At 41.7% G+C, this 18,085-nt stretch overlaps 1 protein-coding gene across 2 annotated transcripts; it reads right to left on the bottom strand.

Annotated features, from left to right (window-relative positions):
* Window positions 1-2,162: 2,162 nt before the first annotated feature.
* DYRK2 (dual specificity tyrosine phosphorylation regulated kinase 2) lies at window positions 2,163-17,297 on the bottom strand. 2 transcript variants are annotated; one of them, XM_050325356.1, is made up of 3 exons: window positions 17,035-17,297; window positions 16,162-16,298; window positions 2,163-7,886 (listed from the first exon to the last, which is right to left on the bottom strand). In XM_050325356.1, the coding sequence occupies exons 1-3, from the start codon at window positions 17,087-17,089 to the stop codon at window positions 6,285-6,287; spliced, it is 1,794 nt and encodes a 597-aa protein (XP_050181313.1). In that variant the 5' UTR covers window positions 17,090-17,297; the 3' UTR covers window positions 2,163-6,284. The 2 variants fall into 2 exon arrangements, with proteins under 2 accessions (XP_050181313.1, XP_050181314.1); XM_050325357.1 differs by lacking the exon at window positions 16,162-16,298 and having other exon boundaries at window positions 17,035-17,296.
* Between the last annotated feature and the right edge of the window lie 788 nt (window positions 17,298-18,085).

Below are 18,085 nucleotides of genomic sequence, written 5' to 3'. Positions count from 1 at the left end.
TGCAGTATTCCCTATGCCAAAGTGCTCAGTAGTTGGCAGAGATCCAAGACTCACCACAGCCAGAGGCTGGAAAGCACTTCTTGAAAACAAACAAATGAACAAGCAAACAAACAACAGACAAAACCAAACAGGGAAAATGACACAGAGAAACCCCAGTTCCAAGAGCTGCAGAGGATTTCTGCAAAGGAACAGAAACCAGTTCTACCAATGAAACTCTTACTCTGCTACAGCGTATCTGAAGGCTGGGAGATGTCTAGTACCGCATACTCAAGAAAAAGACATGGAATATTCTTCCTCTCAGGAACAATAAAATATACAACACAAGATCATGCTAGCAGTGTAAGAGTCCTGCAAATCACATTTTAAAAAGAAATCTACAATAATGATTTTAAAGTTCTAGCTACAGAAGATTCTTTAATGTTATCCTTCAATTATTACCATAGACTTTAAAATGACAGGCTCTCAAAGATGTTTTTCCTCTGAAATAACAGGCTATCAATGGTTTCAGATACTGAGATGCATTTAAGATTTTCCCAATCTCAATCCGATACTGCTGGAATTCTTAAACCTTCACTGAACCCAGGAAAGATCATGCTTACCTGAAACATAGCCCTATTTGTACTACAGGTGCTTTTTTTCCCCCCTCTACATAGCAACTCATGACTGTAGACCTAAACAGATACATTCCATAGGATCTACCTTTTTCATTTCTCAAGTTTTGAGCAAAAGTCACTCTGGATTTTCAATAAGCAGATCTTTAAGAAATGGGACAAGACCATATTTTTAAGAAAAGTAGCAGCATCTATAAGTGAATAGCACAGTATTGATCATCATTATAAAAACAAGAGATGGACAGTTGACATTCAAAGAAAGACACAATTATCTCACAAAAGGAAGCACTGTGGAGATAACAGCAACTACAGACTTTAATTCATGATGGAATACCAAGGGCCTCATTATAGGCATGGATCTCAGCTCTTAAGACACTATACAGCTGGCAGAGGGCAACACACATTCACCACCAGACTGAGAGTCTCAGTAAATAGCACAGACCAAAAGCCAACTTCCAGTCAGCTGGAATCAGGTGAGATGGCACCAACCCTTCTTCAAATGAAAAACATGTGTGACAAAAGTGTGCAGGAGCTGGCAAGAGGGATAGATGGTTGGAGAAGATGGTGAAACAGATCAGAAGGAAAAGAAATCCCTTAAATAGCTAACTAACAAAAAAAAAAAAAAAAGAAAAAAAAAGAAAAAGGCCTTTGTCCTCAGAAGAACATAGTCATTAAGAAATAGGCCACAAAGCTGTAACTTTTGGCTGGCTGCTCTTTAAGGCTGGTAAACTGCATTTATCTGTATTTAATATTGATTGGGTTGGTGCTCTGCAATCTCCCAGCTATGCTGAATAGGCAACACTAAAAAGTAATTAAAATCCCTTTATTTCAGCCTGGGTTCACCTTAATCAGGAAGCTTTCCAGTGAAACTGCTCTAGGCATACATGGACAATATCAAGTAGAGAATATGGCCAATCACTCACAAGACAGTGAAATTACTCTGGATTATTTGTGGAAAGAACTTAGCTCAGTCTAGCCTAACAACTTTGTTTAGTACGTTCTCACCATCCTGGGACTTCTGACAAAATCTGAAAACTCAGTCTGACACAATTATCAGTGCAGAAATTTGTTTTAAAACAAGTGGTTTTAACAAATAGTTTTAAAAAAAAGAACACAGACTGCACCTTTCTCAATCAAATTTCTTATAAAATCAGATATATTGCTATTTTAAAAACCTTTCAAAAACAGGTAAAAAACATTAGAACACCCATGCCTGCAAAATTCCTGCCAAAGATGTTTGCTCTCGAACATGGGGCAAATAAAAATACAAAATATATTACTAAGTCCTGAGAAGAACTTCAGAAACCTCAGGGCAAAAGCAACCTTTGGGCAATATTCAAGGCTGTCAAGACACATAAAGCACCAGAAAAGTCACCCTCCAGCAACGGGTAATTACTATATACAGATACCAGCAAGTAGGCTGGAGGGCAAAGGCACTGCTACCCCTGACTGCAGCGGGCTAGGAGAAGGCCTTTCCACTTTTAAGAAATGTCAGCACTCCAAGGGCTCTTTTTACAACCAGAAAAATAACCAAAGTACAGTGGAGAGAAGTAAAGTAGGACATAAAATTTTATTCTGAAATGATCTCTGGCCACAACAGTAAAATGTAACAAATATTCACTAGAACAGTCTTAACTCCTGTCATCAGCTGTACAATACATACAGTATCATAAAACTGGCCACTAGGATTAAAACCCACTACAACATCTTTAATGTTAAGTGGCAACAGCAGCATCTCACAGAAAATTATACATAAATATATACACAGTCCACATTCAATCATTTTTCACGTTTTCAGTACACACAGTTGCAGCATATTACAGTCACGTGTCTAAGTCGTTGCCCAATAAAAACCCAAGCTTAGACGTAGTTGTAGCAGTTGAACTGAGTAATTACAATTTGTAGCAGAGATGTACAAGCCCCTAGAAACAATAATTCACAAATGTTATTTTATTTAAATGCTACCATAGCATTATACTGGGCAATATTCTAATCTTTGCTGACTGAGAAAAGAGTTCTTTTTCTACTTATCCCAAATATTACTGATGGGAAAAAAATACTAACAAATGGAGAGCATTAAATAATGCACACCCTTTCCTAAAGATTCTAATATTGCCCGATGCTACTTATGTCTTAAGTGTTTTCAACATTCCCATGAAGTCATTTATAACTCCAAACCACCCACCAAGTTAAAAGTGGCTTAAGTGCCTTGCACCCAAATTGTAAAAATCCCTGGCCACCTTTATAAGAGCCAGGCACATATAAAAGGAATGCACTTTGGTTCATACCAAATGCCCTGGGATTAAATCACACTATAAAACTAAAGAGTTTGAGGTAAATTTTTACAAATACAGTTGATTTCTGTCTAGTGTCACTATAACAAAAACTTATTTAAAAAAATTAATTTGATGTTAAAGTACAACCAAAGAGGAAGGGCCATCTTTAACCCCTTAATGAGACATACTACAAGAACAGTTTCCTCTCCACCCAAGCAGTGTGATTGCCTTATTGTTTCTATTAAGGCCTAGATCATCTACAGGATGTTTTAAGACAGGTATAGCACTTAAAAATAATTTCATCCCTACTAACCAGTATTTCAAGGGTTAAAGAGGCCAAGATGCATGCCCTACAACATGGCATTTGTAACAAAAGGCACATTGTTAACACCAAGGGCACAATCCATCCTCTATCCTTAATCTACATATCTTGCATCACTCTCTTGTTCCAACACACTTAAGCGATAATGAACACACTAGTGGTGCAAGAAACTGAGCCAAACGAGACTGCAACCAAAGACAACAACTATTACTAAATCTGAAAATAGCTCAGACATCCCTAGACAATGGTAACGTGAGACTAAGCACTGTTTCCAAGCCAACTTCTATCAGCCTAATTATCAGAGCCCTTAGAATAAAATCACATCAAAGCAAGAGGCAATGTCCTCTCCCCTCCTTTTTTAGGGGTATAAATAAGCTACAATAAAAAGCAGCCGCATCACATAAAAACCATGATGTAGCTGCTCCTTTAGCATAGAGGAAGTTCCACTGTATTTGGGTTAAAAAAATAGCTCTGCATACTATATTTTGGCCTTTAGGTTTCTGGTAGCATTTATGACCAAGGTGGATCATAAATGCATTATTGGCATTAAGAACAGGTTACATGAAAAAGAAAATTTAGTGGTTGTAGCCCATTAATGATCCATGAATATTATGAATATTTTCACCTTAAGTTGCCATGAAAGGCAGGAACATGTACCAGTGTCTCCTTTAAAATATATTAAGGGAGGTGATTCTTCTTTCACTCAACATCAGCATCCCTATTTCCCAACTTCTGCAGGAAGAGTTAAGGTAGAAAGGAGTGGTAAAGCCAAGTAGGTGGTGGAGAAAGTAAAGATTCCCTGTTACTGTAGAAAAATACAGTCCTGTATTCCCACAGTCAAGAGAGTCAGTTAATTTTACATGAGAATTAATATATCTCTTTTCCAGACTTAGAATTTACTGACCATAATTTACTGGGTATTCATATTCTAAAATCCACTTCTCTTAGCTGTATTATTATATTTCATTTTTAACATGATTTCATACATGTTTACATATTGCACTTACACACATTGTATAAAGTTGTGAACACTTAACACTAAATAATTTGACTAGAGGCAGGAAATTATCTTTCTATTTTAAAAAGTAAGAAAAATGGTTGATTGACAGTCTAATTTTTACAGTTATCAATCAACAAATACCATCCTCTACTCAGAAATTATTTTTGGAGCTTCTTTAGGTGTTGACTTTTTGGCAAGAAGTTCAGCGATATGTTTCCTGAGAATTCTGTCATTCTGTCCTTATATCCCTCCCCCAGTCTTACATTAAATTACAAATAAAACAAATCAACAAACAAACAAAAATGAATCTGTAAGCGGTAAATTAACGAATATGAAGGAGAACTTAACCAGAAACTTTCTTGGCCTCTCAGGGGACCATGCTTTAAGTATATTTCATAATTTGTACAAGTAACTCAGTAAAATATGTGCATATAGATGTTGTTTATAAGCAAAGTTACTGATATTTAATGCAATCCATTCTAGTATGTCTTGTTTTAACATCCATAAACCCTTCTAGATTACTTCTACTTAATTTAAAATTCCCTTTTCATGTTTTATACATCCAATGTAGACCACAGCTATTGTACATATTAAAATACTGATCTCAGATTTCGAACTGTTCCTGTTGAAAACATGCTACAACGTGTGAATACTTCTTTCATAGGTCTAGATACTTATTCCTCAGTAAAGATCATCTTTCTTCCATGAATGCAGTTAAAAGAAAGAAAAACCAAGCATTAGCACACACACACACAAACAAATCTACACATATCTCTAACTGTTCTTTCAAAGTTAATTTTCAGCTACAGATGCCAAAGATTAAATCAAATTCCAAGCATTCAACTTTCCTTTGATGATTCTCCCATATTAGAAAGTATCTAGGATGGTGTCTTTCAACTTAAAAGCTTTCCACTGAGGATCTTTCCCTCTACAGTTAAGCTGCCTAAGGTGAAGTACTCCTCTACAGGGAGCAATGTTGTAACATTGTGTTTGCCTCTACATGTGGATTTGATCTGAAGTGTAAATGTACCAGAGAATTCACAGTCACTCAAACACTGTCAGAAGTAGTAAAAGCAATCCTGAAATACATGTAGTATAACAGTCTGGAAGTTACAGTATAAAACTGACAGAATGAGTACTTCTGCCTATGTGACTCTGGGAGACCAAGCTGCACATCAGAAAAAAACAGAAGAGAAGAAAGAAAGAGAAATAAAAAAAAAAAGGAGAACCTCAGTGAGAATGCTCAATGTTATAGACCTGAAATAAAGTCCAGAACATTTTGCTTTACCAACTCATCTGTCACTTTCAAATTCAGAGGAACCCACTGCCACCTTCATGCTTTCCAAGGCTGCCCGTTCCTCTTACTGTACCACATGGCATGCAAGTTAAGACAGTCATCTTAGCCCTGGCATTCTTATTTTTTGCAATATATTTAAATGTTCATTTTAATCAAAGCTAATTACTTTTGAATAGAGAAAGCATTACATGGGAGGTGATGATATCATTAGTGATACCACTACTTTCTCTGGGCTACCACACAGAAAATGACAATGTAACATGCTATGGCTCCACTTCAAATGACAAGTTTACAAGTGCTTAACTGTATTCTTTGAGTGTTCTCCCTGGAGTCCAGTCAGTCATAGGTGTAAGTGTTCACAGAATCAAGACCAAACCCATAAAATCCAAAAGGTAGTCTTCCAAATTTACCCCAGGTGAAAACTAATGAGTCATGGAAGAGAAAGGTTAATACCTTTGATACCACGCTGCAATGCATGACAGTCATGTTGTAACCAGTGGCCTGCCACTGATGTTTATTACTGTGTCACACTAGTTACAGTAAGGCTAATTGTACTGTAGAAGACAAACATTTTAAAAAATAAGTATAAAAACTTAAAGCATTGTCCCCGTGTTTTTATAAAAACAAATTAACATTTCTTACATTTAAAATGAGTGCTGAAAGATACAAATGAATAGATTTATTGAGCAAATAAAAATGTATATCTGAGCTAATTTTTCATACAAATAAGGCTCAGCCACATTGTATTTCTCATATTAACAGCATTGGGTTTTCAAACTCAGCTAACGAGTTTTGGCAACACTGTTCTTTGCTGAATATTCCCATTGGCATCTGTCATCTGTGCCAAATTAGTCCTCAGTTTTGAAGCTGAGCTTGAAGTCGGAGGTAACTTGGAAATTGATGTTATAGCACCAGTGCTCTCTGTAATTCTCTTTGCTGAGGCCTTTTCCCCAGCTGGAGGTTTTGGCAACCGTCTCCTTAGCCAGGGATGCCGCAAAGCCTGGCTGGGTGTCATACGGATAGCAGGATCCCATTCTAAACACTGTTTTAAGAAGTCAAGGAAGAGGGGATCATCACATCCCTTTAATGCGTTACCCCATTCTCTGCTCTCTGGTGGGCCACGCAGTTTTCCCCTCCGAGAGCGTCCACCATTAAGTATTACAGAGCCATCAGACAAGGTTGTGATGCTGCAGTAGCGGGGATAACCCTTAGAGCTCACAAAGTTTTTGGCTCGCTTGGATGCATCTAAGAGTTTTGGAGAAGGCATGCCCAATAGTTCAATCATACAAGCCAGTTGGTCTCCTTCATCTTCTCCAGGTAAAAGTGGATAACCAGTCAGAAGCTCTGCTAGGATACAGCCCAAGCTCCACATATCTATGGGCATCCCATAACGAGCACCAAGGATGACTTCAGGTGCACGATAAAACCGTGACTGAATGTAAGTGTAGACACGCTGATGGTCGTAACAACTTGAGCCAAAATCAATCACTTTAATACCACTTCTACCTTGTTGCTTCAACAGAATGTTCTCAGGTTTAAGGTCACAGTGAATGATTCTGTTCTTGTGCAAAGCATCCAAGCACTGTAAAATTGAGTGGGCAAACTTGCGAACCAAAGGCAGGCTAAAGCCCTGAAACTTGTTTTTCTTTATTAATTCATACAGGTTCATGCTCAGTAACTCAAATGTCATGCAGATATGGCTGCGGAATGTGAAGTTTTCCAACATGTGAATAACATTCATGTTGTTATCCTTATCTTGTTTCCGGAGATGTTCCAGGATCTTAATTTCTTCCGCAGCTTGGCGGTGGAAACGTTTTTCATTTCTCACCATTTTTAGTGCCACATGCTGATGCATCTTGTGATCGTAGGCCTTCACCACCTGCCCAAAGCTTCCTTTCCCTATAACTTTCAGGACTTCATACCTGTATGCAATATGATCATGGGGTACTTGTATGTAAGACCCTTGGTCGTCATCATACCCACAATTGTTTGAACCACCAATCACGCCTTGCCGCTTCTTTGCATTTGGACCCAAGAAGTATATTTCAGGGTAGCTAAAAATCTCATGATGCTCAAAAGCTGTTAATTTTTGCATGTATTGCTTCATTGCCTGCTCTGGTGTGATAACAGAGGCTTTCACCTTGCCTGTTCCATCTGTAGATTTTAAAGAGCTGGAGCTTCCTTGTCGTCTGTGAGCACTCTCTGACTGTCTGTCCTGAACCACTGGCAATCCAGATTTGCCTAGCGTTGTAAGTCCATTTGGCTGTGTTGTTAGAACCGTCCTCTTGTTACTATTATCTTCAAAGAGCTGCTGAACCTGGATTTGTCCATGGCTACCAACATGGAGGTGCTCATTCATTGTGTGCTTACTGCCTCCAACCTAGAATCAAAAATAAATTAACAGTTAACAAGAAAGACATGAGCTCTATGCTTCAACATTCATTCTGCAACACACCATTCTGCCTAAATAATCTCAAAATGAAGTATTTTCTTAGAAGTCAGTTGTTTGCAGACAATCTAAGAAATATAGCACATATAGTGTGATACTGCTGGATGCTATCAAATTTCACAATCTTTGTTTCTCAAATGCTATTTTCATGACTCTCCGAAATGTTTTCAACAAGGTAATCACTGCGCTACCATGATAAGCTAACAATTTCTCCAAGGAATTTTCAAGGCAGCAGTCCTGTAACATCAAGATGCACATTTGAGGGACATCAGACTTTGTAGAAAATAGTATATCTGTTTCACCCACTCTGGAGATCAATATATAATGCCTGCTAGAACTTACAGGGCTAAGGTTCTCCCAGTCACCTGTTCTCAGAAATTGGGATTTTAATTTGTCCCTAAATTTGCTGTATATCAAAAGTTCCAGATATAGTTTTAAGCAATAAGGAATGTCCTGTGTCATGGACAAAGAGAAAAAGATAATTTCTGAAGTTCAAGAGATGTCATTTATGGCTTGCAACTGAGAGAGTCACGATTCAGCAAAACATTTCTATCAATGAAGAATAAGCATAGCGTTTAGCACTTTCCCAAAACAGTCTTACAATAACTTTTAACTGAGATTTGAGGCCTGATGCACACTTGAGTAGAAAGAAAATCATTGCCTTGAGGAACATAAAAGTAACTCGATTTTAAAGGGACGGGAAAAAAGCATTAGTTGATTTTAGAAATTACATTTGTTCTTGACAGTGTTCACAAGAGAATAAATAGAAGCATTAAGCATTTTCAAGCAAACAAACAACTATTGCACTAAACCTGTTATTTTTAAGGAGAAACAAGAAATTTACAAGTATATAGGTGCTATTAAAATAGTTGTCCTTAGAATTCCTCATTTGCTCTAAAGTAGAGGATAATTAATTTGTCTTATGTCTGGTCTTATACAAATGTGGGAAGAATTCCCCAGTTGTCTCTCGAGCTGATTCACCGGTCTTAATATTTATGCCAAATTACTAACAAAAAGTTCACTGATGTGTCAGACAGATATCAAGCCAGAACTGAGAGCACTTTTCAACTGAACCTTATTTTTAGTAGACAGCTAAGGATAACACATTCCCTGTTCACTTAAGGTTGCTGAAATGAAATCAGAATATGACAGTTGTGTGCTGTAATATAAGGCAATGAAATCTGTGCTGCAACAGAAGTGCTTTCTAATGAGAAAACCCGGCCATGCAACGCAGACTCGAGCATACTTTGTGCTTCTGTTAAGGCATCAGTTTGATATGGTAGAAGTCTGTTTTTGCAAATTCAGTAACTTGTTCCCAAAGACTTGCCAGCTGGACACCGGCTTCACCTTTGGACAATATTTTGAAATCTGCAGCTCTGAAACACATAATATAAGAAAACGTGTTCTCAGGGATTGCTTCTGTCACGTTCACTGCTCTTCTGATTCCATTTTGACTCACACTGAATAACTGGTTCATTTTAGTTCATCATTGAAATTTGATTGTGTATGTCTGTTTGCAGAGAAATTTAGGCTCACACTATCGAATCTCATCAACCTCACAGAAAGCACTGCCACACAATCACACTTCAGAGCAAAGATGTTTGTAACATTTAAGCACAGTGAAGACGTACAGGAAATCAACAAGAATTCCCTTCCTAGTTTGATGTCTCAAAAGCACGAGAAATTAAATCATCAAGAGGACTTAATCAGCTTATCATGCCTACAGGCAATCCTTCAGGTCAAGTTTGAGGTGCACTGCAGTAGTAGTTTCCTGAAGCTTGCCCTGATCCTCTATATGAACAACAGTTACTGCAAAGAAAAAAAATCGGCCCCAAGAGCTGCTAAATCACCCATCTCAGGACCAGATCTAGTTTAGTAAGATGTCAGAGGTTCAGCATGTGCAGCATTGCAGAACTGTGTAAGAAAGGCATAATGAAGCAGTAGAGTAACCATACAATTATACAAGGACTCAAGCTAGGAAATTCCAGGTACAAACATTTCTTCTGCAGCACCAGTTGAACAACAAAGCAGAACATATCTGCACAAACTGGGAGTAGACAACATTAATGAAGACAATGAGTAGAAAGAGTACACCAGAGAAAACCATCTTTAAGAATTTCTTAATCCAAGTACTCATTGCCACAGCTCACATCTTGAATTAATTTTTTTTCTCTCAAGTCACCTGTTTTCTGAGTTAACTATCTTCTACCCTTCCTAAGCACTGTTTATGTCAATATATGCACTGAGAAATTCTTCAAGGCTTGAGAAAAGCCCGAATATTTATTTTCTCTCAAAAGAGACTTTTGTAACAGTGTGTTTACAAACACATTCTAAAGCCTATATCATGTAGCTCTGCTTCCTACGCCTTCAGGTAGTCTCATGGTTTCTTTTGCTGCTGAAAGGTTGGCTCTTTTTCTTTAAGCAGCAGAATGAAATCATCAGCATTATCCCAACTTCAACCCAAATCCAAAGTGACCGGTTTTGCCAGTTTCAGTCAGCTGCTGCTTGGGAATGCAAATGCAGACAGTAGCACTGTTTTTCTTCCTGAAAGAAAAGGCACCACACTAGCACAGACTCCATTCCAAAAGCTGTGGGGAAGAAGAGAGCTCACTACTCTTTCAAAAAGCCTAAGAGGAGTTTCAGAGCTATTAGACATATCACAACCACGAAGTCAGTATGAAAAATGGACGTTCCTCAACTCAGAGTACTGCCTGCACAAGAATCACCACATCTTCTGTTTTCAAGCTGGATGACAGATTTGCACCACCCCTTGGCTCTGCCTATCTACTTCTGGCTACTGAGTGTCTGAGATTGCTGTCAAGTTCAGGTTTGCACTACTTACAAGCTCCATAGGCTTCAACAGTGATACACTGTAAGTTCCGGAACAACAACTAATGGGCTTGGGAAGCTACAAAGGACTAAAGTCCTCTTAGTCCAGTACCAAACTGTTCTCAGTACACAGAAGCTTTTCAACCAAAACCGTAAGGCTGAGAGGTCAGCAACACTTTCTATTTTGCTTCTGCAGAACCAACAACCTACACAGCTGACCACCTGGGAGCTCTTATTACATACTGTACTGCCTGTGCTCAAACCCATCCACATCTTCTAAGATTTACACGTTTTTGTAGCACACATCTTCAAAAATTGATGTACACATCTGTCTATAAAACATATTGAAATAACAGGTAAGCTTTAACTCAAAGAACTCATCTTCCTGAATCTTCTGGTAACATCAATTACATAACAGCAAGTGTTACAATGGAAACTTTTTTTTCCCTCTCAATAGTTTTTGATAATTTCAACACTGACCTTACAATTTAACTTTGGTTTGTTCAGTTTATGGAAGTTGATGACTATGCCGAAAACATTCACCTAATCTTTGACATAGATATACCAAGGAAAACAAAACAAAACTACACCTTAAACTATAATCAATAAATAAACAAACCCCAAAATTTTTATTTGAGGGGTGGGAGTACTTGAGGTTTGGTTTTTTTGCTTTGTCTTCACAAAGGGGTTTAGAAGCAGAACAGTAACTTACTATACTTAGACTACAGACCTTAACAACACAGAAGTAACATAAAGATGAGTCCACCTTGCTAATAAGAAGGCAAACCCATTGACAGTTCCTTTGCAGTAACACTCAGCCAATGCACTGGTCTGTTTCAAGACCTTCTAAAGACTATAAGATTGAATACTACTGGAGCATATACCTCTTACCAACTTTAAAAGCATTAAAATATTATGTAATTGTATCACATTCCATCTTTGTAACAGTCACTTGCTGTGATTATTAGCACCCTATAAAACTATCCAAGGTAGAATCATGATTCAGCTATATATTATCATTTTATTTTGAGCAAAACCAGAGAAAAAAAAGATTTTGCTGTCAATCAGAATCTAAAATAAAATAAATCTTAATAATAAAGCAATCACGATGGCCTGTTGAAACACTGCACAGGAATAAGATGTCATTATCTGCTACTATTTTGCGTAGATGAGAACAAGGGAGAAAGAGTGTTCTAAAGTAGTAATTTAATTAAAGAATAATTGTTACACTCTATACCCCTCTCTTTACAGCATTTCTGGGCGTGCCAGTTTCAGCCCTACTATGTCTCACACACTAGAGGCATATGGTATCAGGTGTAGCATGCTTCACTGCCTATTTTGCTGATTACAGCCTGAAATGTACAAAAGGTCTTCTTTTTCCTTGATTCAACAGCATTTCTCTGTTCAGAACTAAAAATACTTGCTAATTAGTACCATAATAATGCTGGATTATCATAATGGTTTTATTATGAGTATGAGTTTCATACACCAAAAAAAGATTAAGCCCTTGTTGAGTCTGTGGCTCAGCAAGAGCTGTAGAAAAAAACACATCATTTGGATTTTTTGCTGTTGTTCTATCTGGTCCATATAAGCTCATTTTTTTGAAAAATAAACTTTATATAGCAAATATGTTCACAGACAGAACTATGGTTCAAGAGTGATACCAATTCTTTAATTTTTTTTCATCCTGTTAGGACTCCAAGGGTGCAGTTGAGTTTGAATACTTTTGGGACACCCTGCACTTATTACACATGATGAAACCCAAAAGGACAGACAATGCAAGTAAGCTGAAGTATACAAATATGAGAGATGTGCCCAGATGTACTGCAGTCCCCGCAAGCACAGTCACAAATCGTTGGAGCATACATTTCAGAGACTCCCTGCCCACCACCCTCACCCTTAAAAGTTAAGATAGCTTCATATTCCCCCTAGATACAAGCTTTATATAGAAGGAGAAATACCCAAAGAAAACTAGACAGAGTGAAATCCAGGTCGTGACTGCATAGTTATTTCACTTAATGTGACAGCATTTCTGTTGTAATTTAATACATGAAAACACCACAACAGGAAGGTATTTGCTTTGGTTTTACCTCCTTTAAAGCAGATGCCCACAATAAAGATTTGCAGCATGTGACCTACCAGATCCTCATGTTAACAAAGTTCAGGAATCTGTTCCATTATAACATAAATTAATTTTAAAAAATTAAATTTTAAAAAAATAAGATTAATACTGAATGACTGATGCAAAAGTATATGAAAGAGCATTCAACCATGGTGGCAAAAGAAAATAGGCTTGCTGTACAGAAAACTTAGAAAAGCTTTGAAGAGGGAGGGAACTGAATCATGCACTGTAAATGTGTTGTTGTTACAGTACTAGAGAGGAGGATAAAATCATTAATACTGCTTTACTGCAAGAGAAACAGCAAGAGTGCAGAATGCAGGGATACGTGCCAAGTAAGAAAGAACAGAGATGGAGGTAGGCAGAAGACAGAGACAAGTCTGGGAGAGGGACTCACAGACGGGTGGGGATTTACACAAGTAGAGCAGCAGGCAAGCAAGATAATCTCTACTGCAGCATGTCAAGTGGATGTAAGAACACCACAATGAAACAGGAGAGAATGAATGGGAAAAGGTTCCAGTCATCAAGGCAGGAACTTAAGCCCTCAACAGAGAAAACAATGACTTTGGAGAAGAAAATGACAAGGATGATGTGTTGGAAATAAGTTCATGTTTTCAACCATAAGGCAAAAAAGATAGTCAGGGATGGAAGCAGACACAAATAAGCCTAGGATGAAGCCAGATTTAAAAAAAAATCAACAAAATCTTTCCTTGGTACAACACACAACCTCCTGCTTAGCAACAAAGGGTGCTGTGTTTGCAGAGATTGCAGCCAAAACCTCTGTCCTGTTTTACGAAGCCTGTGTAAAACAGCATATTCCCCCCTTCCACTCATGCTACTATAATCTACCAAACAATGAAATTGCACTTTAAACTAGAAGACCATGGTTTCACTAGAGGCTAGATGACACAACTCTCTACTGCAAAGAATATGGATTTCTTCTCTGTATGAATTAAAAGAAAAACTCTTCAGCTTAAACAAAATATACTCTCAATCTCAGTTCCTCTTCACAACTAGTATACACACAATGCACATGCTTATACCCAAATACCAACAACTTCACCCATTTAAGCACACTGTACCTTCTGAAAGTTTGAAACACAAATACTCAATTTTTAGCTATTAGAGAAGTCACATAGATACAACAGAGATGAAAAGAGAATAAGCAAGCACACATAAAGAAGGAAAATCATTTAAGAAAACTGAAATGTTTCATTTCAAATAGGTCTGAATGGAGGAAGTGGTGGGATGTCAAACCAATGGTTTCAATCTGTCAGTGTCAGCTGAGGTCAGTAGGACTAAGTTTACAGTAAGATCACACAACAGATACTACCCAGTTTTTTTTTTTTTAGGGTAAAATCCAGCATTCTGATGTCATATCTGATCCTTACCACAAAAAGTTATGTTAGCCAACCACAAAATAACCACCTACAAAATTCAGAAAGGCAGTCTGAGGTCCTTCCGTAATAGCACCCAAGGCTAAATAAATACTGTAGAGTAGGCCCTGCATCACAAAGGTAAGGCAGAGTTTGGAACACTCAGAATCTAGAGGGATATGAAGCACAGTCATACAATGCCTGAGCATCCCATGTGCTTCCATAATTATTTCATCTCTATGTATACACATACACATAAATGCTATATATAAACATATCCATCCATACAAAGTAATGTACTTATAAAAATACTTGAGAGACAGAAATATAACACTTGAACACCCCTTGAATGCTTTCATAAGGACTTTATCTTTACATATGTATCTATTTATGCACAGACACTATATAATACACATACACAAAAATCTATGTATAAAAATATCAAAATTCTGTACTTCCAAAATTAGAAAGTAGTCACAGATAAATAGCTAGACCATCACACTTTCACAAATCCTAAATTAAATCTGGGCTCTGTTACATGTGAGCCCCTGATATTTGTGGGCCCTACTGTAAATGCACGTCCATGACTGGGGTCCAGGCTGTTATACTACATTCCCTCTTTTAGAATTTTATTTTAAAAAGCCCTAAGCTGTTGTCCCAACTCTAAAATCAAGCAGCACTTAACTGGTATACAAATATGAAAAAAATCGGCCTTTCATAGTAATGAACAATTCAGACATACACCCTAGCTACATAAATATACAATGATGTCGATTTCAAGCATGCAGCTCCACCTTGAATTTGCAGAGTACTCATCACTCCTTTTGAGAATATCAAACATATACTGATTTTTTTCTTTTTAATTTAAGCCAATTCTTTTTATAAATGGACTTGAATAAGATGCTTTTACCCCAGAAGCTATATGGAAAGTCACTGAAACACTAATATCTAAACGCATAGTTTTGCCTTCCACCAGCCCATAGTCACATTACCATTTAAAGCTCTGCCATATGTTTGCAAAGACAGTATGTGAGCTTCCACAAAGAACTCATTAATTCTATGAAAAGTATGCCATCAATGCCTTTCAGGGTCAGTATGAAATGTTTCATAATTTAAAAGGAAATGTATGGAAGAAAAATTTCAGATATTTAGTGTTAACATCACAGCATAGAGACCCCTCTCTCTCTACTCTGTCATGCCTTCAGGACAGAGATATCTTCTCTTATCCATATATAGTGGCATAGTTGGGAAGTTTCATTCCTAGTAGATTAACTAGGAGTGGGAGACAATATGAGGTATCACAGAACCAGAAAATAACATCCTTTTCATGCCATCAGTGGTTATTTCTTTATAGGTAAACTACTGCAGCAATAAAAGTAGATTCATCCAATCATTGTCCCTGAGCACAGTGATAGCTATTTCTAGGGAAGAGACTGTGATCGGCCTGAGCTAATCAGACATATAAAGAAGAAAGCAGTCTTCATTTTTCACCACAGTTCATGCAACCCTTAAATCACAGTGACTAACCTCATTGCCAAAACAATGTCATCTCAAAAAATGCATCTACCAGAACAGCTCCTCTATGAGAGTGTGAAAGATCGAATTTGTCACTGAAAATGAGACACAAAACGAGACTGAAAGGGGGGCTGGGGCGAGAGAAAGCGGTGTGTGCAGTGGCAGGGTCCCAACCTCGCAGCACACACGCACATTTCATCCGAGCCTGCAGAAATGAGACGCGAGCACCATGAGCCTCTTGGGTGCCCGTGAGCGCTCGGTCCCTCCACGGGGCACACCCGGCGAGCGGCGACGGCGCGGCGAAACCCCGGGGCCAGACACTCGTTCCCCGCACCCCGTCCACCCCCCGCCCCGTGCCCGGGCTCACCGTGTGGGAGGCGTTGCTGGCCCTGAGCGGCGGCAATGCGAGGGGCGATGGCGGGCCGGTCCCAGCTCCTGCCCGGGAGACCCCGGCTCCGGTGCCTGGGGAAGACTGCAGCGGGCGGCCGCTGTCCCCTGCCCTGCCTGCGGAGAGCAGAGGGGTGAGCGCGGAGGGCAGCGGCGATCCCTCGGGCCTCGTGGGGGCGGCGGCGGCCCCGGCGCTCGGCCGGCACCGCCGCCTGTCTTGCTTCGGGCAGAAGCCATTAAAAGCTAATCACCGCCGCGGCGCACACACGCACCGATCCGGCTAATAGCGCGGGCGGGCCATGCTCGCCCGGCTAAACCCTTCATCCGAGATTAACCCGCCACCGGCAGGCGCCTAACCGGGAGAACGAGCCGGCTCTGCTCCGAGCACGCCTCGAGGCTGGACGGCTGCCCGCCCCCCCCCACCGAGCCGTCTGGCCCGGCGAAATCCCGGCGCCGCCGGGGACCCGCCGGGAGTTCACAAGTCTGCAGCGGGAAGCAGAGGCGAGCACCGTTGCCCCCTGTCAAACGCGGCCGCTCCGGCACTCGCGGAGACCCCCAGTTCTCCCTGGGTTGTTTCCCCAAGTGTTTTCTCTCGGCCCCCCACCACTTACTCCCCCGAGACGAACTCGCCACCCCGCACGACAGCAGCTCGCCGGAGCCCAGCGCGCAGCCCCCGATGGCCCCCCCGGGCTCGGCTGCCGCGAGGTGGGGTGGATCATTGTTCGGCACACACGGCACGGCTACGGCGGCAGCCGCAGGGCGCCCGACCGCCCCCCGGCCTCCGTCCCCCCTCCGCCGGGCCTCCGCAGCCCGGCCCAGCGGTGGCGATCGCGGCGGCCCACTCGCTCCTTACCGGCTGGGTAGGCAGCACCAGCGGCGGCGCTAGCTGAGGGTTTTCTGGTTAACATGGCCGCTGGAGAGGAGGGAGAGGAAAAGGCATGTCAGGGTGGCTCTCCTCCGCTGCTTCTCGGCCTCTCCGGGCGGTGTCTGCTTCTCTTCTCCGATCAGCTACACCCAGACCCAGACACGTCCTGCGCTGCATCCCCCTGGCCGCGGGCCGGCCGGACAGACCCTCCAACGGCCCGCCGTCGCCTCCCGCCGCAGCCGCAGCAGCAGCAGCCGGGCCGCCGCCGTAGCCCCCGGCCCAAGCTCATCACCTCCCCCGCCCCCGCCCCGGTCGCCCTGGTCCCCTCACACGGAGGAGGGAGCAGCAGCAGCCGGCCGGCCGGAACCCTCCTCCTCGCGCGGCGCAGCGGGGACAAACAGCGCACGGTAGCGGCAGTCCCCGCCCCGCCGGCCGCGTCCCCTCCCTCCGTCCCTCCCTGCCGCTCCCTCCCGCTTCCTACCGCTCCGCCGCCGCGCAGGCGGCGCGGCCCGCGGCTCCCCTCGGGCCCCGCACGTGCCCCCCCCCGCACAACGGCCGCGCGTCCCCGAGCCCGCACAACGGCCGCGCCGGGCCCGGGAGCGCGCCCAGCCGTTGGTCACCCCGGGGCACAGCCATGTCTGTGCCGGGCAGGGACAGGCACGGGCACAGGGACAGGGACAGGCACGGGCTCGGGGACAGGCACGGGCACAGGGACAGGGACAGGCACGGGCACAGGGACAGGCACGGGCACAGGGACAGGGACAGGCACGGGCTCAGGGACAGGGACAGGCACGGGCACAGGGACAGGGACAGGCCACCCGGCCAGGCCCCGCCCCGACAGCGCCCGTGGGTGCCACGGGCAAGGGGGAGATGCCGGCGGGGAAGTCGGCGTGTGTGAGAATCGTGGGGAAGGAGAGGAGCCGGGGGATCGCCGGCTCCTCAGGCAGCGGGGGTCGCTCTGTCAGAGAGGAAGGACAAAGGTGGCCCCGTAGGAAGAAGGATAAATAACCTGAAATGTGTAGAGGGATGAAAACTTTAA

The sequence above is a fragment of the Myiozetetes cayanensis genome, unplaced genomic scaffold, assembly GCF_022539395.1.
Source record: "Myiozetetes cayanensis isolate MyiCay16 unplaced genomic scaffold, myiCay2020 scf3, whole genome shotgun sequence".
Taxonomy (NCBI): domain Eukaryota; kingdom Metazoa; phylum Chordata; class Aves; order Passeriformes; family Tyrannidae; genus Myiozetetes; species Myiozetetes cayanensis.
This window is presented reverse-complemented; position numbering and strand designations above follow the sequence as displayed.